Here is a 27497-nt window from a genome sequence, read left to right on the forward strand (position 1 = left end):
AAATGGTATTAGCCAATCTAAAAGAAGAAATTATTGATTAAAAATTAATTAAAAAATAAAATGATTTTCTAACCTTAGAAGTTGAGGGATTTTGATTTGAAAAATTAATTGTGATGTGCATCCAGGAACATTCATGCCTAAATATAGAGAGGGACTAACAAAACATTTATTAACTTGATAGACCACACGTCTTCCACACATTGAATTTCGAACATATTGAAAAATGAGTCGAATATTTAAAAAAAGAAACATTTTACACATAACCTAAAAAGCAGCGAGGGAAACTTCGAAAAAATCGTATTTGAATTGTTTTTTCCCAGTTTGGAAAACCCTCCTAAAAGGCGAATTTAGGCGAATTTATACAACTGAACTCTGCTTATTCGTATGCAGCGGTCAATTCGTTGAGATCAACTTTGAGAAGGACATAAAAGGAATCATGATAGATTGCTCTTGAAATTTTGAAAACAATCAACGCTATTAATCTCGATTTGAAGCGTTTGTAATTGATAGCAATTTCTTAAAGCTCTCATTGCTTCCAGCACTTCACAAAATTAAGATAATTGAAATTCGATTCGCACGCGCGAAGAAGATGTTTAGGGTACATGAGTGACGTCTAAGTTGTTGAGATCGTTGTGTTTCTTCTTGTGACATTTAGGAACTTTCTGTATGGATTCTATTTCAAGAAAGATTCAGGATTTCAAATTTAGTAGAAGTGGCAAGCAATTAAATTAAAGGGCCCGTGCACAGTTAGTTATATTAAATGTGAGCCTACTTGACTGGTTTTTTAGTTAGCTCTGTTGGTTTTGTTTTCTCATGTTTCTAGTCAAAAGTATTATGTTGATTGAAACGATCGTGACTTGGAATGGCTTGTCAAATAACTAATGAACATTTTCATATTATCTAGATGTAGGTATAGTCATTTTAAATTTTTTTGGGTGTGTAATATTTTGATATGTTAACGTAACTGGTATTTCATTACAAAATGACAGTGAACGGTATTTTGTTGTTCCTATCTAATTATTCTGTAGCTGCATGTGCTTATATTTCAGGCGTAACAAAGTATTTGGGGAAATCTCTTGAAGGAAATAGGGATGAATAAAATAATGGTTGGATGCAGGTAGAAGATGATAATAGTATTCCCTTACATTTCCTATTGCCACATCCCTTACACCTCATAAAGTTGCAAGTGCTAGTGATTTATAATGGTGGGGGTCTCATTCAAGATTGCCAAGATAGGGATCAAGTATAGCTCCCCTGAAAATAAAAAAAGACCCATTTCGAGCAGATGCCTTTCTTCATCAGATAATGCAGAGAAACCTCCAGAAGTACATCAACACAAGAGGAGAAGAACCGAGGTAAGCTTTTTTTTTATATAACTGCATGACTTGCCGCTCTTCTGGACTATAAAAGACAACAGCTAAAGTGAGGGTTTGAAAATTGATGGTTTTGATAATTGTAGTTAACTAGTGATGGGTCACTTATTGGGTGCTGAAGCTCTAGAAATTCTCTGCAAGTCTGCTAGGTAAACTGTAGTTAGCTTATTCTGGGCCTTTTATTTTGAGTTTTGAAAATCAAGGGCCTTCTGCATAAAATGTAGGATTAGTTGAACTAACTAATTATAGGCCTGAAATGAGTTTTGTGAATTTGTGGGTATTTCATCAATACTTTTTTGGTAACTGTAGTTGACTATTGATGGATCACTTGTCGGCTTTGAAAAGTTTCAGGCAATGCATATTTCTAATTAATAAGTTCACTTGTGGGTATCCAATATTCATTTGTTACATTTCAGGTATACATAGAGTTTGCAAATTTAGTGCTGGTTAGATAATACTTACAATTTATGTTAATTTTATGATATGCAAATCTAATTTGTTGTGGCAATTACGGGTTTGAAAAATTTGGGATATTTGTTAGCAGTGTCTGTTTCTAATTGTAATTAGTTGATACGGATCAGAATAATTATAGGATATCCTTACTTTTTGTAAGGTTAGTTTTGGGTTAGTAATGTGTTTTAAAATGCAGGGTTTTGCTTTTCTAGAAGTTGATTGTAGTAAACCATATAAGGCTTTGCCTGTGAATTTTGAAGATGTGCATTCACATTATTTCTTGCAAGAGTTGCCAAGTGGAAATAGATATAGTGTATAACTTGCAAGGGGTTCACTTGTGTCTATTAGGATTTTTCCATGGTAGCTTCACGGACAAGTTGTTTTTTTATGGTAAGTCTCTTTTGTTATTAAATGTTTATGACACCATTTGACATTTATGACGTATCCATTCTTTATTCTTTCGAAGAAGATCTTGAATTGCTTTATTTCAATTCCCTGTCTACTATGATTATGACAAAGATGTCACTGTTTGGATTGGGACTTGGAAGATTCCTGAAGCACATCCTTCCATCTTGTCAACAATGGGTGTTTGAGTCTTCTCCTTTGGGAGCTTGTCCGTCGGACATTAAGCCTAATCTCCTTTTAGCCCATTTTAGATGTTCAAAGGTAATTCAAGCTTTAGATTTAGCGTTTCAAATATAAATGGAGATAGAATAAGGAGATACTGTCTCCGCTCTTATTCTTATAATGAATATGATGGTCCAAGTCCTCTTTATTGATGTGAGTTTTATACCCTTGTGGAATTGCAATTCTATTAACTCTTCTTGTTTTGAAGTTGATCTCAACACTTGTCTTCTTTTTTACTGTGGCCTTTCGAATCTCTCTGGTGAAAAATATCCAATCCTCTTCTCCAACTTGGACTTAATTCTGATTTTCTTCCTTGGGTTCGCTTGGGCTAATCTGTCTTCTCTTCTTCATTGGTGTTGCCTAGAAAGTTCTCTTTCACACTAGATCCTTTCTGCTTTCTTGCACTCAATCCTTTCTTGAATCTGCCTTTCAATTCTAAGCCTTTCTCTTTCTTGTTCATTTCCATCTTCTTCTTCTTCTCATTCCAAGATAGCTTGAGCATTTGGACACTGTATGTCATCCCTTCTCTCATTCCAAACGAAAGCTCCCAAACCTTAAATGATATCTTCTTCTCTTACACTCACGTCTAAACTTGGTTGCATAGTAGGATAGTAAGCATAATGGGGCATCACCATCTTAGATTTTCTTCTCAATTTGTTTCTCGTGGTCCAATCTTTCTTGAACTTCTCTTACAATCCTTTGAGCTTTTTCTTCTTCTTTGTCTTGTATATCAACAACTTGTAAGTACTTAAGGTTGTTTCTCCTTTGAGTCCAAGCAAGGGAATGAAATGTTAGGATGTTGTTGTCTCAATATGATTCCCAATTTCTTCTTGATTCTTGGTGTTAGGAAATCTCCATATTACACCATCTTCAATTATTGACAACTAATAAGTGAACTTGAAAAGGCCTTTCTTCTACTGCAAATTTGTGTTGATGTGAGTTTTATTACCTTACAACATGCACAATAGAACACTCAGTGTTTTAGAATGAAACAATAAATATTGAATCCTCTCGAATAAAAACACCACTTATGCTAAATATTGCAATCAAAGATCATAAAGGTGACTCCAAGGTTCCTTCTTAATAGTGGATACTCTCACTTAGTGAAAATGTGATGTGCTGTTATCATGAGGGCACTTATGTTGTTCACCAAGTTTCAACTTGAATACGAATGATATGGCTTCACAATGTGCAATGAAAATATATTTTGATTTCCAGCTTATGAATGTAGTTAAATGTAAACTTGCAAATCTAAGCTACTCTTACAAAATGATGCAAGGATTGAATATCCTTGGACTCTTATCAAATGCAGTCTTGTTATCGAGGACTCCATCACTTAGTGCAATCTTCTAAAGTGTGTTTAAATTATGTTCAAATCAATACCATTTTATTCATCCCATCTTATAGATGCAAATCAAAGAGCAAGTTAAGGATTGAAATAAAGTTCGTAAATATGTCATTTGGCCATGCAAGGCAAGACTCACAATTTGTAAGTAGCTAGCAGTTTGGTCAATGATCGAGCCAAACAAGGATGCATTCACAATCACTCTTATCCCACTAAACTACTCAAAGCAAATTCTAACTTAACACTTGAAATCAAATCTATTCTTAGTGAGCAAAGTAGATCACCATACAATACTCTAAATAGATCACAATTATTCACCATGAAAAACACAAGAATCAAAACACAAATGAGATAATGGGGTTCAAATAAGAGCCTCAATTACAATGAATGACAGATTAAAATAAAATCAATGGCCTAGATCAATACATTAGAAATTCGAATAAGGGCAACCATAAATAGCTATGTTACCCGAGGACGCGTACCCGGCCTAAAACCCCTCGTTTCGGGGACGGGGGGACTGGTATGGGACGTCCCCCAGCCATCCCCAAATTCCCTTTTTTTTGCAGGGGACGTCCCTAAAACTTGGGGATGTGAGGGGGACAAGCTGTCCTCAGTACAGAAAGGGGACGTCTAGCCATCCCCTGACCGTACCGGGTACGGTCGGCCGTCCCCCTTTTTTGCAAGCTCAAAACATTAAAAAATAAAAATAAAAAAAACATTTGTTGTGTCTTTTTTGGTTGGCTAGTGGGCCCCACTCCTCCAAAAACCATAAAATGTATATAACTCAACACATTTAAATTGTTTTAACCATTTTTTGGTTTTCATTTTATGTTGCAGCCGGCCGAAGTTTTCATTTTGTAAGTAGAGGAGGTAATAGTTTTGCTTCCAAGAGGTTGACCAAGGGTTTGATCTTCTATTTTGTCTACCAAGTAAGTATAAAACTCTTTGTGCTTTCATTTATCATTTTTTTAATATATTTGTAGCTTGCAAAGTCCGATTTTTTTTAATTTTTTCATTGTTTCAGCTCATATATCTATTCAATTGCATATTTAAACACAATGAGCAGCAGTGGGAGTACAAGTAGTAGTAGTGAAGAAAAAAATGTAGAGGTTGATGTTGTTAGTAGTGACACTAGGCAAAAACCCAATTTTAAAGCTGATTTGTTTAAATGCCCTTCCCACATTATGAAGAATTTTGCAAAGGGTCCTTTCAATAAGAAAAAACCTCTTCTCCAATATGTCACACCTAGGCCAAAAGATAAAAAGAATTCGGGAGGGATTAGGGTGTGGGATTGTCATGTTTGTCTTGATGATTTTAGGGGCAGCTATACAAGAGTGAAGTCACATTTTTTAGGTGTTACATGCCAAGGAGTCCAAGCTTGTCCTAACCTAACCGATGAACAAAAATTAGAATGTCAAAGATTGCACTTAGAGGCTGAAATGGAGGGACAAAATTTGACAGTGACATCACTATCCATTCCCTCACAATCATCTAGGCATATTTCATCCGCCATTGGTACTAGTGGCAGCCCTAGTGGGTCTAGAGGGAAGAGAAAGATAAGTAGTAGTGAGAAGGGCTCGGTGGAAAGTATGTTTAATGCACAGGCAAAGGAGAAGTGTGAGGCATCCATTGGTAGATTCTTTGTTGCTAATGGTATCCCATATAATGCAACCCGTTCCACTTATTATAAACAAATGGTGAAAGATATTATGAGCATGAATTCTTCATTTGTGCCCCCCGATGAGCATAAGCTATGAACCACTATCCTAAATGAAGAGTACTCAAAGGTTGCTTTATTATTTGAGGATATGAGACGCACTTGGGTTAGGACAGGCTGCTCTATTGTAATGGATGGGTGGATCGATGTTAGACATCGGCCACTCATCAATATCATTGTCACATCCCCTGCTGGCTCTTATTTTTTGAGAGCCATAGATTGCTTAAGAAAGAAGAAGGATGCAAATTTTCAGTTCACCATTTTGCGAGATGCCATAGAGGAGATTGGGCCCTCTAATGTTGTACAGGTTATCACAGATTCTGCACCTGTGTGCAAATCGGCAGGTTTGATGATAGAGGGTGCTTATAGGCACATATTTTGGAACCCTTGCTGTGTTCATTCCTTGAACAATGCATTGAAGGACATAGGGAAGATTGAATGGGTGAAGAAAGCGGTGCTAGAAGCTAGAGAAGTGCAAATGTTTATTTGCAACCACCACACTTCACTTGCTCTATTCAGGTCCTTCTTTAAGGAGTTCCTCAAACTAGCCGAGACAAGGTATGTCAATTATAATTATAGTTTACTTTTAGTTTGTTTTATCTTTAAGTTATTTAAAAAAATTATTTATAAGTTTACTTACATGTGATGCTTTTTGTTTTAAATTTTAATCATTAATGTTTAAGTTTAAATTTTAAATTTTTAATTGTTGCTATAGGTATTGCACATATTTCATCTTGATGGAGAGGATGATTGAGGTTTATGAGGCCCTTCAATTGATGGTGGTGAATCCAAAGTGGGGACGATGGTCTCATTCTAAGTCCACTGAAGGAAAAGCGGTGAGGCAAAGGATCCTTGATGAGAGTTGGTGGTCCACAATGAAGTAAGTTGTTGGTTTTTAAATTTACTATTAGTCTTTTGCTTTCTGATTTTCCTACTAATAATCTTAAAATTCTTAAAATTCTAATTCTGATTTTTTTTTTTGTTGGCATTTTGATCTTGCAGATACATTTGCTTTGTCATAGCACCCATTGTTGATGTCATTAGATATGCTGATACTGATGCTCCTAGTTTAGGAGAGATCTATGAGACTATTGACAACATGTTGGGTAAGATGAAGAGAATTGTTGCGGCAAAGGATCTTACATTGGGCTTTTATGAGGAGCATATTAGGCTTATTGTGACGTGGAGGTTTTTTGTCATTGATTTATAGTGCTAGAGGATTGAAGTAGAATTATGCAAGCAACTACATCAGGGAGATATTTTAAAACTATTTCATCTTTATGTATACCAAACTCATGAGGAATGAATGAGTAGTGTATTCAGATTATCAGGGATGCTCCTACGATACATGTAGTTACTTAGATTCAATTATTACTCAAGTTAATAAATAGAAATAAAAACAGTGAGTTCAGATTGGAACAACGAAATTCAACATAAGTGAGCAATAAAAGACAATGCTTACTGTCCACTGAAAATTACTCTTGTTAGGATACAGTATTGAAGCAATCATTATTGTTGTATTAGACTCTGAATTCATTTCCACCCTGTTGCTTGCTGAATGAGGATTTCCAGATTTGCATTCTAAATTCTAATACAAATATGACGCACTCTAGAACATCTTCTGCAATAGCATGAAATGTTCACATTATTCAGCACTTTCTTCCATATTCTATCCTCCACCGTTAGTCAAATTTTGACTGGCAAACTCTTTGGTGTATCTAGCTACACTTGCAGCTTTGCTGAAGTTGAGTGAATGAACCTATCCATCTCCGGATTTGAAACTAAAGATCTCACTATTGTATTCCTGAATCATTGAAAGCATAAATAGAGACAGTGGCAACGAACATGCAATCCCATCAAAGAACAGAAGAGCATCATCCAGGTAGCAGGCTCGAATTGCTTGAAATTACAGAAGATATCGCAGCCCAATCAGGGAGATTAATCAGAATATTGATACCAAGGATGTTGAAAATAGGACGTTCAGTCACAGAGATAGTATTTACCCAACTATGGTGAAGTAATCATGCACCTGATTGGGTTCAATATGCCGTCTATCATGTGTTAAACGAAATAAAATATAGCAAAATCATCCTGCCACACATGAATATTGGCCCTTTAGTGTGCAATTTGAGTCTTCCAGCCAGTCACCTGTATATGTAGAGTTAATGGACGCCATGAACAGCAGTCAGAGAGTGTGATTAATTATTAATTACTTATCTTGTTTTGATAACATCTAATGTTTCTTTGTATTTGTTTCAGATTTGAGAAACATGGAAATGTAGTAGTAAAACATTGCTCTCGATTTTATCGAGTCCAAACCTGAGCGCCTCACGAGGTTCATCTAGAGTTTGCAGCGTTGGTATTCCCAGTAGACGTTTTAAGCATTTGGAATTACATGTTGGAAGGTGAAGCCATCGAGGATAGGGAACAGAGGATGAGATTTTCAAAGGCAAAGTATGGAGTTCGAACGAAGTAGAGCCTGTGCGGAAGGAAGAAGGAAGATGCGTCGACAATACCTCCAGTGAAATGAATGAAATTTCAGCAATGCAATGATATATTTATTGAAGTTGTGCCGTCTATGTATTTCTTGCACTCGTGAATCAAAAAATTGGAAACCATAGGCACCGCTGGTTGAATTGTGGAAAAATTAAATTATATTAAGTATTTTGCATAGGCTATATTACCATTTAACAATGATCGGTTATATATTATGAAGGGGTGCAATTTTTTGAAAAGAAACCGATGTCCCTTACTCCTTTATAAATAGGGGAGATGTAAAATAACAAAGGGAGGGATTTATATTGATATTCTAAAATTTTATATATTATGATGTACTATGATAGATTATGTTCTTTTATTGGCGGAGAAATGAAGTTTTGAGCAAAGCTCGTGGATTGAATTACAGAGCAAATTTATATGTGATTCCGGAATTGAATTGCAGTAAATAGATCATTTGTAAGGAGTGTCTTTATTGCGACTTTATTTCCGACATAGTTATTTATTTTATATTTCAGAGTTTTAAATTATTATTAAGCTGTGTCCTCTATAAATGTTTTTTATTAATTTCTATAAATATTTTAATATTTGGATAAGTGGATTGGGTCGTTGTTGCATTTTAAATTTAATAAACATAGATATTTCGAAATATTTAATTATTTCCGTATTTATGTCTAGTTTGTCTCCATATCACAGGAGTTAAAGTGCATTTTAGATTAGTTTAAAATTGCGTTTATATTATTGATCCATCGCATCTTAATTGTTAAAATTGTTTATAGTTAAAATATATTGAACTTTAGAAAGTTGTACGTCTCAACTTATAATATTGACTTTGATTGCCCATGTAATTAAGCACTGGTCTTTTACTCTTGATTCATAATCCATATGCTGGCAATTGTTTCATTTCTTTCCATTGAGGAATTACTATAGTCATTTGTTGCATTCATTCTTTATTTAAAACATTATCACATTTATACAATCATTTATTTTTATTCTCAATTTATAATTTGCACGATAAAAGCTTTTTATTCTTGCTGTTTTGAAAAGCTCTCATTGCATTCACATTCTAATTTATCTGCTATAAGCATCTTGGATTTAAGGTTGTTGTCTAGGATCAGGTACACCTGCCTCTGTTTTGCAGAGCCGGAAGCGCAGGGGATTTGGATCGCATTGATCAATCCCGTCAAGTTGGCCTTAACCGGTTGGATATCCCAGCATTGAGTAGGCAAGGCTCATAGGATTCCAATCTGTGGTTTTGGGAACCAACAGGCAGTAACACCTTGCTTCCTTAATTGCTTGTCAACCCATGTTTTTGATTTGTCTACCACCTAGCTCATCAAGATGCCCAAATCTATAAGCACATCAATCTGTGACTAGTTAGGTGGATGAATTGACTTGTCTTTCCTTAACCTTTATGTTTGCTTGTCAACCCATGTTCTTGATCTGTTTACCACCTACCTCATTAAGATGCCCAAATCTGTAAGCACACCAATTTGTGACCAATTAGGTGGGGATGGATTGACTTGTCTTTCTCATGATTATAGTGGGGATCAATTTGATTTGCATCATCTCTTACTTGATTAGGAATAGGGAGAATGTTACACTTCCACATGAAGTCCAATGACATCCTAGACCACATCTTTCTTCTTATAGCACATTTGTTCACTAGATTTGCCCAGTAGTCTTCAATATCTATCTTATGTCTATAGTTCCTTCCCTTACAAGTATGGATTTCCTAAAATGGATCAAATTCCTTCCTTGCCTTGTATGCCTCAAGCTGATAGAACTATAACTTTGCATTGACTATCTCTACCACCCGTAGTGAAGGACATGTCTCAAGCATCTTCTTCAATGTGATAGAGGAAGGCATTCCTAGTTTATACTTATATTCTTGCATGTAATTGAACTCTTAACAATTGCTCAACCACTACTAGCAAGATCATCGTATCTGTAGGATACTTAGGAAGCTTGTAAGATTTTGAAGAAAATTTGAGGTTCTCGAGTAAGTAGAAGTGGGGAACTAGATGTAACAATATCCATATTTTTCAATCAATGCCATGGCCTTCCTAGATAACCTCTTATGTGTTTCACCTTGGAGTGTGTGCGTGATGTTAATGGCGATAAATATCATTGACTTTCCTACAACTAGCCCCTCCATGCAGTTGTAACTTAGCATAACACTCATATACCTTGAAGTGTCCTGTATTGTAACACCTTGCTAGGGAACCTGAAAGGACAAGAGTAAATGTTACTAAGTTTAGTGAATATTTTTAATTTTTTTAAAAAAATTGCTTTTACTCCCTTTAATTACCTAACTCTAGATGTAAGAGTCCTAACAAACTCCCTAAGATTGTTCTTTAGCAACATTACTTAGTTTTCAATTCTTAAGTTATGATTATACGAGCTTTCCAATTAACAAGTAACCTCTAGTTTGTAAGCGGCTTGAATCTTAATTTACTTATTTTCCCTTTAAACATTACAATTTCATCACTTATGAAAGAAGGGACACTTAAACTAAAACATTATTTAAATTCATATCTAGTTATCTTTTCTTACTTTGTTCATTGTTTACTTCTATATCTATTCATCTTATCATAATAGTTTAGGGTAAGAACAACCACTTTCTAACTTAGATCTCAAGTAAAACTTGGTCATTTTCATTTAAGATAAACCACATAGTCAGCTTTATAGGAGTCAGGGTAAGAAACCTAACATCTAGATAATGTTCCCTATTTATTTCACTTACTAATTGCGTGTGATAGCTATAACTTCAACTCATAACAAACAATTACTTTAAACATTTCCAATTAGAAGCTAAGGTACAAGATTTAGTACATCAAAAGCATTTACTACCTACTTCACTTGTATTGATCCATTTTAATGAAACATTAAGTAAATTTAAGTCTTTGGCTTCACATGTTTACTAACCATGTTTTATTCGATAATTACATTGACTTACCATGCATTTTAGAACATCTCATTAGATTTTAGTGAAGTAGCAAGATCTTATACACAACACAACATATAATCATTATTAACAACATCAAAATCATAAAAATAAGGAAATACATGTTATAACGCCATTATTACATCATTAAGTTCTTTGAAAACAATTCAACATATTTTCTTTTCCCTTAATTTCTCCTCTTGATTCCCTTCTCCCTATTACGTTTGCTTTTGAATTCATGATACAAATACTAATGATCTTAAGACTCCTTTCAAGAGTTCACATTACAAAACATTGCATAAATTCTTTCCCATAGCAATGTAGCATTAGGACTTCAAGAATCAAGATTCAAGAGATATTCTTCAAGAACTACTCAATAAGGATCCATACAAAGCCATCCATGAAACACAACCAATACCTCGAAAATAATTTACCGTCCAACCATGTGGAACGATAAATGATCCACTCCCTCGAGTCAAGAGATAAGACCATGATCCACATAGGTTCTAAGACAATTTAAGGCTAGGGTTTGTCTTTCCCAATAAACACATAGCATCATGAGAAAGTCACATGACTGACATGAGAACACATCTTAATCAACAAGAGTACACAACATAAGGACAATTAGAGGCAAAGTACGAACGCAAGCAGGGGGGCTTAGGATACTTCTAGGTGAGTGACATCGCATACCCCTCAAATTTTGGGATCAACCTCTTGAACCACTATCACTCTGCCACATCTAGGCCTTATATAGAATGACATATGGTCCGAGTACTCCACAAGGCATATGCATACTCATCACACTTTCTGTAATGTTAGGATCAACCTCCTGAACCAATGGCATCTTGCCGCATCAAGGCCTTATGTTGAACGACATATGGCCCCAATACTCCAATAGTACAAGTGTGGCTCAAATAATGTGTTAACCTGAACCCACATAATCCGTTCATTTTCTTAATGTTTTCACTTGATTACAAAACTCTCATGTAGAGCCAACCCACACAAGGCCTTGGTCTCTAACACAAAGGATCCTCCAGTGACCACTTCTGAGTCCCAACATCTATGGTGAGCCACTCACCTAGGGGTATCTAACCGTACTCACAAAATCACAAGCATAAACAAGTTTAGGGCACATTCCTAGGGTCCCATGCCCCTAGATCAATTTGCTAAACCCTAAGTCATCACCTAAGCAATAAAACGTAAACAACATGTAACAGACATTTTGAAAGCAAGAACGAAATCATTAACATACATGCAATGCATCTCAAGAAAATAAAATGCCTATTGTGACCCAAAATAGAAGTACAAAATCACAATAATATGTACCAAGAATTAGATAACACTCCTGCCAACTAATCATCCAGAAAAGATAACACTCATGCAATATGCATAGGCAATAATATTACCAACTTATAAACCAAATTACATTTATATGCTCAAATTGCAGGCATGTTAAATTTCATTCCTTTACTTTATTATTTAGACATGATTAATTTTCTTTCTATATAGGTATTCATATTTCACAATCATATAAATTACTAACTAAATTTATCATTATAATCACTGACACACAAAATTGCAAACATATATATTTAAGTCCTCTTGGTTTCAGATCTTACTTGGACTCTTGTAAATATCCTTTCCTGAAGCGTAACTCACCCTTTGTTCATCCCCTTGCTGCCAAACCTCCCAAATTCTTCAAAAATATTATTATCATTGAGAAAAGATTTTGATTCTATATTTTTATTTCTTCATAATACTTAAATTTTTTTATTTCATTTTTCTAAAGAGTAAATGGCTTTCCATTCCCCCCTCGTATTTACATGTACACCACATATATATGTGGTTGAATAGTTTTCATACCCCTTTAGGTGAAAAGACACCACCCCTTTAAATAAAAATAATTCTAAGTCCTGAAATTGCCTTAGATTATGTAAATAACTACCATTTTACAAGTTGTCTAGGCATATTAGAGGTATATTAAGGCTATTTTAGGGTACATAATGGATACATGGTCCATAAATGATGTAAATACCCTCTTTGGGGCTTTATAACCCATTTTAATGTTCTGGTTTCATATTATTCCACATGGGTAACAGATTTTACTTATACCTTTTGCTCTTGAATTCATGTTATAATCATCCTTTGTATATTAGGGCAATTTCAAATTTTTGCAAAGATTTAAGTCCCAACAAGAGCTTAATTAGGTATTAGTTTTTTACTCTTTTAAATGCTTATGCTTTTTATTTTACCCCTTTTATTTTATTTATTTTTATATTCTATTAGATCTCTCTTAATTACCTAAGGCTATTAATTAATTGCTCACATACATTTTACAAACATACACAGATAATTAAATAGTTAAAATATGCCAATATGTATATTTATATAGAATGTGTGCACCCATATATGCTCGTATAAATATACTAGAAAGATCAAGGTAGAATATCATACATGTACAATCATTAAAATCATAAGAAAAGAGGCATATAAAACTCATACGAAAACCCAAATATGATAGCACATAATTCTAGACACTAACTTTCACTAATCAACTGTCAAATGAAATGATAACACATAATTCCCTAGACCAGGTGACTTAACTCTCTATCAGAATGCTAGGGTTACATGAGGGCCTATATGGATCATGGTGCCATCTCCTTTTCAACAACAACTAGCTCGAGGATTCAAGGCATGCTCAGACTTGTGTAGTGAGGAGGAGTCGATCCCTGGTACCTGCAAACACTTGCATCACCAAGCAACAAGATACAATACATATACATATATATACAACTAGTGACAGACAAGGAAAGAGTGTGGCATCATGTAGATCTCTTGTAGAAGTGACTAGGATTGCCTCCCCTCATCTAGAAGAAAGGGCGCACACATACACATAGGACATGATGGGTTAGCTTAAAATCAAATCATAATTATGAATTTAAAGAAACTATAAACACTATGTCAACCAAGGTATTGAAAGCATGATACTGAAATAGAAGTATAAGAAACATATAACACATGATCCTGTTAAGGTTGTAGCTTTAGTTGGATTGATTTTACCATGAGATACTTCGTTGATAAATTGTCATTAAGATAAATATCTTATATATATAATATATATTATATACATAATATAATATATATAATATATATTATATAATGTTATATTATATAATAATATATTATTATATATATGGTTATTTATATTACTAATATATTAATATGTTAACTAGTGATGATTAACAGTAGAGACATGTCTCCTCCTCTTATTTATAAGCATTCATTTGTATTTGGAACACAATCAATACAATCGCAATTGTTAGTACATTTGTAGCGATCCTAGAAACCAACACGGAATTAGAGCCAAGTTCTTTTTGTCAGGTTTAACCACCTTGGGTAGGTCTTGGTTGCAAATGTAAGAAAAGATAAAATATCAGAAATACACTTTCAGTCCTATATATGAAAGTAATAAAAGATTTAAAGGTAGATTTATGTCAGAGCTTGGGCTAAGCTTTCATCCCAAAAGACTATGGATCAGCCTTGCCTGTCTTCACAGTGGAGTCTTTCAGTTATGGAACTATCAAAAGGGAACCTTGATAGATAGATTTCATGATCAGGTCAGACTCACAAATCAGACTGTCAGAGGATTTTAGGAGATAACCATGGCAGAATATGATTTATCATGGGAAGCAATTGTATTAAGAATTGCAGGAAAAACATGCAGGAGTTGAGAAAGAGACTAAGAGTTGAATAATAAAATAGAGATTACAGATCAACAAAGTGAAGACCGTCAGCATCTAGTGCAGACCATAGAGGAATTGTAGCAGTCAGATGAAAGATGCCACAACATGAGCCAACAATCCCATCCAATTGCAGAAACAACGAGGATATAATTGGTAAACATGATCCATAAAAGAGGAAGCCAACAAAATATATGTTTTCTAAAGATGTCGACTTCATATTGTCCGCATACTGCCATGGCAAACATACTGCCATGACCATTTGCCAAATAACTTAGCATGGAGAAATCTGAGTATTCACTCTTCAACATGAACAATAATGCAGCATTCTCTTTCATTGGCTTTGATAATGCTTATTACACTCAACAATGGTTGGTAGACAAACCAACACATCATATATTGAGGACTGTAAAGAAGGTCTGCATCATAATCCAATCAGGAAGATCATTGATTATCAGATATCTAAGATATGGAGAATAATACAATCAACGAAAAGAGGGAAGATGGAATATTGTAAAGAGATAGATCCTAAACTTGCATAGATAAAGAATATGCTTAAAGAATCAATATCCATGTTTGGAAGTTTGTTCTTTATGATAGCAGCGAGGAACCAGAGGTCTGACTTAGCGGAGAAGATACTTAGTCTGCTACATGGCATAGAGAACAAGTCACTTGCAATCTATAATTAGTAAAAGTCAATAAAATAGAAGAGTTGTGACACGAAGTGGAGGAACGAGCAAGGAGTGATATATATAAGAACACGTATAGTGATCTGGATCATGATACATCAGAACTGTCATAGCAAGCAACGCCCTTATGGGAACAAAAGTACTGTCATCCAAATCAGCATTGTGAATGCTCAGTTAATTGAAACTAGCAACTTGTAAGGTGAGAACCAACAACCACGTAAAAGCGAGTTTCTTCCCTTTTTACTCAGCCACGACTTCAGCAAATAAAGATTTATTATCGATCATCTATTCTAAACAATTTGCAGATTGGTTGGAAGAAATACGATGTCTAAAAGAAAAGATCATGGATAAAGCTAAGACAATCTGGTTAATACAATTAGCGATAGAGAGCCAAGTAGATACAAGATGTATTAAAAGTCCGACCTGCTCTCTTCATAATCTGCAGCTTATGCCCTTGCAGACAAAGACATTCTATTTTTGTGCATGTAAAGTGAAATTTGTTCCTACATAATATGAAGCATGCATAATCTAATTAAAATTTCATAGGCAATGCTACATAGTGACAAAGGCATACAATTCGCTTCACACACATCAAACTTCATACTGCATGCTCAGAAATTTATAAATATGGTTGATCGGTTTTTGATTAACATATATATGTGCGGGTGGTATTCTAATTTTTTTTCTTTCAACTTGCAAGTTTCGATTGCTCTTCCATGCTCGAGCTCATGTGTGAAGGAAGTCAGAGGGACCATCCATGAATGGTGTGAGAAAATTCACGACAAACATTATCAGTTGAATCAAACATTTTATTCGAGGTCTGGTGGAATATTCTGGAACCTAATGGATGAGGAAATAAACTCAAAGTGCATGATATGAATAAGCAAATAATTCGCAGGTCTCATTGTCGTAAGTTTCATTATCCCTTGCAAGAAAATAAATAGTGCCTGGGCATGGAGATCTGAGAACTGATTAGCAGTAATTCTAAGATGAACGGACTGATTATATCCTTGAACTTGAGTTGATAATAAGTTTATATTGGATATTTCGAGTCTTCTGTGAATTCAATGGCTTATGAAGAGGCATGACTCAGTCTTATGCCAGCATGAGAATTGTCATGTTGAGTTTCAAAATCACCAATTTAAAGGGAGAAAAAAAATTCTGATCACGAAATAATATTATGCTGTAGAGGACGTACAAGTATCAGAAAATTGATTGGAGATTTAATAGCTAAGGATAAAAATCAGGGCACAAATGAAATATATCTAGACACATAATTTATTTTGTGCATACTATATATCAAAGAGGATATACTTTAGAAAATAAAAATCAATAAGAAATCGGAGACAATATAGAGATTATAGAGTTTGCGATCACATCATTGCAAAGGGTTTATTAATTATGATGGCAACAAGTATCGAATTGAGAACCTTTAGTAAGCATAAGGAACATATCTCAGAGACTATAATATAAGAATTCAGATCAACTATCACTTATGGTATTACTCGGATCTGAAATGAGATCTCAAATAGATAAACATATGAAGAATAGAAACCCTTATATAGTGCATCTCTATACTAAATATAATCCTTTTTGATTCATATTATAGAGTCAAGTAAGAGGAAAAAGAGGGAGATTGACACACACACACAAGGATCATCCTAAGAAGACTGAATATGGTTATAATTCATCTACAAGTGGAAGTGAACTAGACTATTTTATGGTTCAAATTAAGAATGAAGTATGTGGGAATTCTACATTGTGGGGGGGTGAATGATTACCTTAACCAATGTTTCATTCCCCATTGGAAGCATTTTCTTGTTTGATGTATATGGACCTTCATTGGAGCAACTTGTATCAAGAACGTTAATTTGCAGATAAATATTCATTATCTTTGATTGCTATATTTACTTGCTTGTTATTTGTAATTCTACACATACTATAAGAGTTAATTGTCTTGATCTTTTCCTTTGTGTCTGAGGATGCTCTTGTAGGAAAAGAAGGTTGGTACTTTACCAAATATAGTGTAGGCTCAATCTTATGGCAACAACTCTAAAGAAGTTATTCATTAGTCATATGATTTGGCTGGTTAAAGTGAGGCTCAAGAAGCGAATATCTTTGACGATTGAGATTATGGGTATCCTTTCATATCAAGAGAGAGTTCAATACTTCATCAGAGACAATTGCATACAAGGAGCTCAAAAGATTGATACTTAGACGAAGTCTAATATACCTGTGTATGACTACATGATTGTGATGGGCCTGCTCATATGTACATCACGAAGAAGTAATAACTTGTCATCGGAAGGTTGAAAGATTAATATTAGATTCAGAGGGAATTCGACAGACATCCTTGGGTGACTAGAGTATCAAAGGGAGTAACTACTGGACCTGACTTCCAAGGATTATTGTTCAGAGGGAGAATTTTGAGGTGCAATCCTTTGAGAATGATATCTTCTCTATGAGTAGAAGTTCTAAGTAAAATTCCTTATAATGCATTCTTCTCTTTAAGAGAGAATTGATGGGAAAGCCTTTGTAGTTTGTACCACCCTCTGACTTGGTTCATGGTGGTTACTATTTGATATGTAACGAAAGGTGACGATCTTTCATTGACATATATAAATAGAAGGTAGCCATTGTAAGGTGACGATCTTATAAATGGTAGACCTGCTATCATGACAAACTTCAAGTTGTTGTCCTAGAGTGTTGGATGTCTAGGAGCAAGTGTTATCATGGTTCTTTGGGCCAAATTTTGCTGGACACCATGATAACCAACTTATCATGGTTCTTTGGGCTGGATTTTGCCGAAGACCATGATAATCAACTCATCATGGTTCTTTGGGCTGGATTTTGCCGAACACCATGATAACCAACTTGTTATGGTTCTTTGGTCCAAATTTTGCCAGACACCATGACATAGTTACTATTGTAGACCACACATAGACCACACGTAAGGTGGTGTTTAAGCTTATATTAAAGTTATGGAAATTGTTTCAATTGTGTGTTATGAAAGGTGAGATGATATCTCTTCATATACTTGAGAGCATAATGTGTTCTACAAATCCTCCTTAGCTAAGAGGGAGTGTTAAGGTTGTAGCTTCAGTTGGATTGATTTTACCATGAGATACTTTGTTGATAAATCATCATTAAGATAAATATCTTATATATAATATATATTATATATGTAATATAATATATATAATATAATATAATTCATATTATATAATAATATATTATATATATGGTTATTTATATTACTAATATATTAATATGTTAACTAGTGATGATTAATTGTAGAGACATGTCTCCTCTCTTCTTTATAAGCCTTCATTTGCATTTGGAACACAATCAATACAATGGCAATTGTTAGTACATTTGCAGCAATCCTAGAAACCAACAGATCCATATTAAAAATCTAAGCAAAATGTTTAATCTTCGGAGATTATCATTAGAACATCAAATAAGTGTTGTATAAAGCATGATACAAAAGAAGAATTCAAACATCATATGCAGATTCTAATCACATACTTGTGTAGTACGAGTGGAATTATGGATAGTGATGTGCCTAAATATTAACATGTATATTATAAGAATATGGGATTACTAGCTAAATGATGTTCTAGTCTCTAATCAAATCATAGGACCCTATAAATACTTTCAGAAGGGTACCAAGTTGATAGGTATCATTCTTTGTGTTAAGAATGTTTGAAGGTCTTAAACAGTGATCATATAATTAATCTTATAGTGTCACATTATCTTTCCTTCATAAAATCACTATCAAGTTAAACCAACGAGAACCTACCAAGTGTTCTAATTATGACTTAAAGCATCACTAATAATCTGCCAGGGTTAGAGGGGCATTACACGTATCATTTCTTCTCATGCCTTTGCATATAATATCTGGATACTTAATGTTCCTTGCAAGCAGAGAGATCATACAGGAACTCATATAAAATGTCCTTATTTTTGCTAAGTTCCTGAGTTGGGTATCCAGATTGGTACTGATCTTCTTGGCCTAGTTCATCATCATAGTTCTTGAAGCTATTTACTCAATGAAGTAAAACATCCAGGTGCCAAAGAAAGCTCCTTGGGCTGTTCCCTCGATCAAGTTCAACATGAAAATCATATAACTGTACTCATCTCTGAAATCCTCACAAGCTTCTTAGGTGATTTGGATTGGTGCTTCCATCGTTCACTAGTCCAATTCTTGTAGATGATATCCATGTGCTCGTCTTATACAAAGTTGAGTCTCATCCTTAGATAAGATAAATATATTAATGTCCAACAAAAGACCTCTGACTGCCTCCTCATTTACGAATGCCAACACTCTCCCTTTAGCTTTTATTGTCTTGCTCTCTGAATCAGAATTCCTTGGACATTCCAGTAGAAGTGCATTGCACTGAATAGCAGATGGAAATCTAGCAACATGATAGAGACCACTTCTCATTATATTGGCTGCCATGTCTCGAGTTGAATGATCCTTTGCTTTGAACATCCTTCTCTTCATTCTCCTCATGTCTAGGTGTTGTGTGTTTGTATCTGCAATCTTCTTCCACTTTGAGACCATTCAGGACTTAGGATAGAACCCCTTTGACAACTTCCTTATCAGCACTTTCCTTGTTGCTATCCCTTTGCCTTCCGTCATATCCCTGCTCAAAGCTTGAAGTCCAAAATGAGTATTTTAACCTTAGATGCATTGATTTTATAAAAAACAGGCTTTGAATTCCTTAAATTCTAATGACAAAGTCTGAAAACTAAGTTTGAGAACTTAGTTTTCAGATTGAGTATGCAACCATGTATGGCCTGACTTCTAGTCTTTGCAAGTACTCTCTTAAATGGTCAAAATTACCCATTAGAATGAAAAAAATCAGGCCTTGCCATGGAAGTATAGAACTAACTATGGTTAGTTTGAAAACATCTTCAAATCAGTCTCGCTTTGTTAAATTCATTTTGAATCATGATCCAGTGTTTTTTTTGATTGGTAACATTTTTGATTTTTGATTAATAATAAAAGAGGTGTTACATTGGATTGCCATTTGCATAAGATGGCCAAAAGCTTTACAAACTTCTATCTTCTCTACCCCACAGACATATATAGATATTAAAAAGGAAAGGGCATTAACACCCAATCAAAAAACAACACCACCCCATCCCACAAAAAAGAGAAGTAGTAGATGCCAAAAATAATGACACAATCAATCACCAACAACCACCTTTGCTTAATCCCTAAACCATTGTGTTGCATCCTCCCTCATGAAATTTGGAATGGCATGGTCGTCCTGAATTGACCTTTGCATACCGAGAGGCTTGGTTCCTTGGCGATGCTTTTTGCCCATTTCACTTTTGCCCGCCTCTTCGATCAATGAGATGTCCAGCCACATTCCTTTCACCGTGGAATCCCCAACATCATTCTAAACTCCCCTCTCAATTTGGGGTCGCAAGAGAAAACCTGGTGTCGTCACACTCTTACGAGGCACCGTCTTCATGAATCCCCGCCTCTCCTTGATCGAAACCTAGATCTTCTCTTGCGAACATTTGACAATCTTCTTCCACCCTTTTGCTGTCTGTGGTACTTGCACCCCTTGTGGATTTGCCGATGACCAAACAATCAGGGGTTGAACCGAGGAATCCCCTCCCTTGATCAACCTCCATGGTTCTTGTCCCATTTCCAAACCCACACCCAAGACAACTCTGTCCACAATATCCTTTAGCCCCCGCAGCCAATGTAGGTCAACGCATGCTGCCACAACCCTACAGACTTCCTCCTTGGTCTTGCCAACTAGCAGAGCCAACATCACAAAGAGTTAAGCAACGTCCAAATTGGAGCGTCTCCTCCAATAGGATTCTAGATATTCCATTCCATACATTTGCTGAATGCCATCCAAGAACTCTTGGTCTTCAAACAAGAAAATGTTCTTCATGCGTCTTATTGTAATCGTCCCTTCATATGATTGCGTTTCGTTGTTTGATTCAAGCGCAAAGTTAGCCTCCATATTTGTCTCTTTGCTGAAAACCCTGTGAAATGCCCTTCCCTTCCTCCTTAAAATCACACAGTTGAATAGTGTGGAAGCTCTCTCTACGCGGTGCCATTTAGTGATTACAATCTTTGTCACGTGCGAGGGATTGGTATTTCCTGAATGTTGCCAGGAGTATTAATTTATGATTGAGCTGTACTCCCATAATAAACGGATAAAACACTTTTTTGGTCCCTTCATTTTTGTTTTCCAATCTTTACTTTGAGTTGAGAAGCCTAAGGTGTTCAAAAACTTCGTTCTGAATCCCCAAAGCTGCATTTGCACCCATGTTATCTAGTTTGTCTGCCACCTTATTTGCTTCTCTATATACATGGGAAACCTTATAGTCCTCAAACTCCAGTAACAGGCATCTAATCTACTTTATGTGCTTGTCAAGATGCCACACATCCAACTTCGCTTTCGTAATTCCGTTAGTGATAATCTCTGAATCTCCTTCCAGATGCACTCAACAGATGTCCAATTTAACACCTAAAACTAAAGCCTCTTTAGCCGTTTCACATTCTGTCACATTATTCGTTTCGTCCCTTAGCCATTTGACCACAAAAGCAAGGGTATTGCCTTGGTGATCTCTTGCTATACATCCACAACCAAAGACCCTCGGATTTCCTCGAGCTACCCCATCAAAGTTGATTTTTACCCATCCTTCCTTTGGTGGTAGCCAACACACCTTTTCCTTTTTCTGTTTAGGATTAACCCTTAAAGACCCATTAATGGGCCAAAATTTGATAGTTGGGAAGCTTGACTATATTTGGGAGACTTGCCTTGTAAATTTTGCATTCTGAGAGCTTGTTGAGAATGATGTAGATAATATTGCTTCTGCAATGGCTCATTCTAGTTGCTGTCCAAAGCACGACCATTCCTCCTTGTCCTGGAAAATTCTCTTGTTCCTTTCTTTTCAAAGCTCACAAAGTGTTATTGTCGGTATTACCCTCCATGCAGATGCAAAACCATGTTTGTTTTTCTTAGCTGGCCACGCTTTCAGCCAACCCTGCAATGTTTCTGTTAGTGGGCTGGCCCATCCTACTTTTGTTCTAATCATCCCCCATACCTCTTGAGAAAAACTGTAGTGGAGTAGAAGATCTTCTATAGTTTCTTCCCCATTTCTGCACAGAGGGCATCTGAAGGGTCCCTGAAAGCCCATCTTTTTCAATCTTTGCCTAGTCAAAATTTTACCATTGCTTGCCAGCCAAGTGAATGCTCCTGCCTTAGGTAAGCACGAACTATCCCAACACAGATTCTGCTCCCACAATACTTTATAATGGATACCCTCCAGGAGTTGATAGCCAATCTTAACGATGTAATTTCCACTTTTGGATCCACTCCAAATCAATTGGTCCCTGGTATCAGAAGAAACTAACATTCGTTCCTTCAGTATCTATTCTATTCTTGCCTTATCTTTAGCATTCAAATTTAGGGTAGAGGTCTTTTTCCATTTTCCTGGAATGCCTCTTACAAAATTCACCTTTTTAATATAATCTCTCACTTTGAAACCCCATTGCTGCTACGTTGTTGTAATTAGATTTTTAGAGACCCCTAATTTATCCAACTGCTAACCCCCATCCCATGAGTCTCTCCAGAAATTTGCCTTGTCACCATCCGCAATCTTCTAGGTCAAGTGATTTGAAATTAAGTCTCTGCAGCTCACCATAAAGTTCCAAATTGGCAATCCCTGAGGAGGGCCAGCCATGGTCAATATGCGTTCATACTGCATGCTGTTTAAATATTTGGCTCTAAGGATCTTTACCCATCTTTGATTCTATGCGTTGAACACCTGCCAAACTAATTTGGCACCAAGGGCCATATTTAGTAGTATCCAATTCTTATCCCCCTCCTGCGAGCCATTCCACAGTGCTTCATTGGATTAATTGAATTTCTTTCTTTGGTATTTTGAAGCATGCCATGGAGTAGATTGGCAGAGCCGATATGACTGCACGAAGCATTGCTATCCTACTTGCCAATGTGAGCCACTGTCCTTTCTAGCTATCCATCCCTTTTCTGCAGTCCTCTACCAAGTTTCTCCATATGGGGCCTTTCCTTGCTCCATACAGTGGTGTACCAAGGAATCTACTTGGGAGTTTTCCGATTCTTACCCCAAAAAAATTGGTTATCATCCTTTGCGATCCCACTTCTGTTTTGAAAAAATAAATTTCAGACTTGTCCCAATTGACTGACTGTCCAGAAGCCATGCTGTAATCATCCAAGACATGCTTCATGACTTTTGCCTCAGCCATCGAAGCCTCCCTTAAGAGACAAGTTTCATTTGCAAATTGAGAGTGAGTGGAAGCTTCAATCTTGTTCGCAATCAAGATGCCTTTCCATGACCCCAATACTCTCTTTCTTGAAATTGATCTACCCAGCACCTCTGCCAAGATGATGAACAGGAATGGCGATACGGGGTCTCCTTGCTTGATGCCTTTGCTTGTACTAAAAAAACCCTGAGGACTACCATTCACTAGCACTGATGCACTGAAATCAGAAGTTATGCTCTTGATCCACTTCAGCCACCCTTCCCCAAAACCAAATTTCCTCATCACTTCTATCAAGAAGCCCCTATCAATCCTATCATAAGCTTTACAAATATCCAATTTAAGCATCATTTTTCTATCTTTTCTCTTACTGGTTGTATGTATTGCCTCATGTGCTACAATGATGCCATCTACTATACTTCTATTAGACATAAAATCACTTTGTTTTGGAGAAATAATTGAGTCTAGCGGAACTTTCAACCTATTTGTGGCAATCTTTGTAATAATTTTATAAACTATATTGTAGAGAGAGATAGATCTAAATTCCTCATACCTTGACGGATGTTCTTTCTTTGGGATAAAGCTCTCTCTCCTTGATTCTTCCACCACTTTCAGCAAGTCCTACTTCAGGAGCTCCTAGAATTTCTGATAGAAGAAAGCTTGGAATCCATCCAGCCCTGGAGCATTGTCACCACCCAAGCCAAACATTGCTATCTTGAGTTCACTCATCTTAATAGTTTCTAAGAACATTTTGTTGTCCTCTTCTGTAACAATGCGTGTAATAAATCCCAAGATCTTATCTTGAGCCTTTCTCCTGTCCACCTATTCCTCCTGCCATAGTCTAGAGAAAAACTCCACTGCTTCTTTGTTTATGCTGTCCATGTCCTCTGCATGAACTCCATTTTTGTTCTCAATAGACAAGATACAGTTAACATTGTGCCTAATTTTCATCGAACTGTGGAAAAATTGTGTTCCTATCACCAACCTTCAACCAATTCTCTCTTGATTTCTGCTTGAAAAAATCTCTTTCCTCTTTAAAACTTCCATGTACTTCCCCATCAAGTCTTGCTCAGTTTGAAAGTTTAGCCCATCCATCCCATGCTCCAAAACTTTGTTATTTAGTGTAGCAAGGTCTGCCTCTAACCCAACTTTCAATTGGAAGATAGTCCCAAAGTGGAATTTATTCCACTCCTTAAGCTTTTGTTTGAGATGCTTAAGTTTTGAAAAAAACAGAAAAGCTTCATTACTGTTTACTACTAGCGCATTATTCCACCAGTCCGTCACCTTTTCCTAGAACCGTTCCTCCCTGAACCACATCATTTCAAATTTAAAAGGACACCTAATTGGGATTCCATCTTGCTGAACCACCAAGGAAGCTGGAAAGTGGTTGAAGCCTGATAGTGCCAATATTCTTCCTTCAAAGAGGACAGGTAAACATTGCCACTCTCCTGCTAGAAAAATCTTGTCTAATTTCTCCTCAATATGAGAGAATCCCTTCCTCCTATTTGTCCACATGAAGTGGCCTCCCTTGGTAGGCACTTCCCAAAGTAGGTTATTCTGTACAAAGTGTTGGAAATCCGTCTAAACAGTGCCTAGGGAACGGACTCCCCCCCTCTTATCTGCCGTATTCAGAGTGGCGTTGAAATCTTCTATAATCACCTTTAATTCGTTCCCCAACGAGGCTAATAAGGAAGATATCTCACCCCAGATAACCTTTTTCTCTTCAAATTTAGTGGGTCCATGCACATTAATCAGAACCCCTGAGAAATTTACTGTTAAAGAAGAGAAATGAAGAGCTTGCCAGTACCTTTTCTTAATGATGGTCTCACCCTTGAGGAGCCTTGGGTTCTATAACTACCCAACCCTCTCGAAACCCCTACAACCTCCACAAAAAAAATGACCATCTCTACCTAACACCTAAAACCTTTGCTACTTCCTCAACTTCCATCTTGGTTTCCTGAATGCAAACTACTTCTGCTTTCGCTTGATCAAGAGTTCTCTCAATCAAGTGCCTTTTGTCAGGGGCATTGTAGCCCCTGACATTCCATGTAAGGAACTTCATAGCTGCCCAGGAGGGACGATGTCCCTCCCAGATCTCAAATGGGTTTGACCTTGCATGTTTCCCGTGTCCTATAGCAATTTCTTCTTAAATTTCCTTCCTCTTGTCTTTTGTGATCCTTCTTGTTTTTTCTTTTTTTCCTTATTTGACTTTGTTTGGGAGATAGTGCGTTGATCTGGGATTCCAATCCCATCCTCTTCAACTCATACACAATCTTCTAGTAGTTCCTTTATCTCTGGAATCCCCCCCAAGTAAGAAACCATCAATTTTAAGGGAGATGCAGGAAGGTCAACTTCCCCTTCCTCTTCTTCATGGTGCTTTTGTTGTTTTGTTATCTTTAACTCCCTCATAAAATCATTTCCCAAGTATCTTGCATGTAGTCCCTTTATGAATTCACTGGTATCTTCTACCTTGCCCTCCAATGCCCTTTTGAGATTCTCTTTTGTTGCCGTAACTATAATCCCTTGCTATAGTCTTGGTGGTCGAGGCTATTAGGGTCCTCCTCTGAAGTGTCAACTCTATTTTCATCTTCCTTTCCCTGAGGGGGCTCCGTGATAGTTGCCAGTTGAAAGTCCATACTGATCCCAGTATTTCCTCCATCTGCCATGGGTACCTCTGTAACTACAGTTTTTGATGGTCCTGAATCCCAAAAATTTTCACAACCTCCATCCACAACCTTTTCCTTGCCCTTATTTTTCACAGTACAGTCCTTCGATGTGTGCCCCCAAATTTTGCAGTTTTTACAACTAATAGATTCCTCAACCTCTATCTCCTGCCACCAATATCCCTCAGCTGTTCTTATCTCTATTGCATGTGGAAGCAAGGGATGTGGCTTCCACATAATGCAAATCCTTGCATATTGATTGAAATCTTTCTTTTCTATTGCTTCATTTGCCTTGATAAACTGCCCTAGTTTATCACCTATCATCTTTAAAATGTCCTTATTCCAGTATGCATGAGGACGATTTTACAACCTGATCCATATAGGAACCTCTTCCACCTTGATTTGTTTAGGGTTAAAGTTTGGAACCCAATCTTTAATTTAGAATCCCATTCCATCCATTAGAAAAGGTCTGTTAAACATTACCTTTGTTTTTTCCTGTTTTGAGTCCATTATGATTAGGAAAAAAAACCATTTGTTAAAGTTTTGATTGTGGGTTTCGGCCCCTAGTTATCTTCAACCCACCTTCTCATTTTGATCAGGGAAGACCATCCTCCCCCCCATTTCATGAAGAGAGCCCTATCCCTCAACAATGACACCGTAGCCTTCCATTCTTTCGAATCTACTCGGATATTAATCGCATTGTTATCCATGGTCGTCGGGAAGTCCTTCGTGAGAGAGGCCACATTCAACTGGCGCTCCTTCTCATGCCTAACCCATTTTTGGTTATTACTAGCCGCTCTATCTTGAGGGATAGCTTGTTCATCTCTTCGAGGTGCAAAATCCTCAACCCTATTCCGATACACTCCTTGCCGATTCCACTCCACAAACCCTCCCCAGGGTCTTGGTTGGTTGCGTGGGGGCTTCCAAGGAAGCTGAACCCCACTTCGAGAGCCCCTGCCAAGCTGCAATCACTGTCTACTGACATAGTCTGCAAACCCCGGTTTCCTCCGCCGCTCCACCATTTCTTGCTCATCATGATAATGTTTTAATACGAATAAGAGATCAGATAAAAAAACCCAATATGAAGGCAAACTGACTTTTACCTTTTGAGGGGCAAATCTGAAACTTTCCTTTTTAGGATGAGTTTAACCCTCCAACTTGGTATT

General features: G+C 36.4%; 1 protein-coding gene across 3 annotated transcripts in view; it reads left to right on the plus strand.

Annotated features, from left to right (window-relative positions):
- Positions 1-368: 368 nt before the first annotated feature.
- LOC149572196 (protein PHYTOCHROME-DEPENDENT LATE-FLOWERING-like) overlaps positions 369-27497 on the plus strand; it is a 108771-nt gene continuing 81642 nt past the window's right edge. Inside the window, exons 1-2 of one of the 3 annotated variants that reach the window (XM_089813460.1) lie at positions 369-762; positions 1118-1355. In XM_089813460.1, the coding sequence (XP_089669586.1) occupies positions 1203-1355 (153 nt within the window). In that variant the 5' untranslated portion in view covers positions 369-762; positions 1118-1202. Of the gene's footprint in view, positions 763-1049; positions 1356-6142; positions 6396-6517; positions 6622-27497 lie in introns of those variants that run through there. The other 2 variants (XM_089813459.1, XM_089813461.1) reach the window with 2 other exon arrangements.

The sequence above is a fragment of the Cupressus sempervirens genome, chromosome 2 (genome assembly GCF_028749045.1).
Source record: "Cupressus sempervirens isolate cs-2001-9-10 chromosome 2, ASM2874904v1, whole genome shotgun sequence".
Taxonomy (NCBI): domain Eukaryota; kingdom Viridiplantae; phylum Streptophyta; class Pinopsida; order Cupressales; family Cupressaceae; genus Cupressus; species Cupressus sempervirens.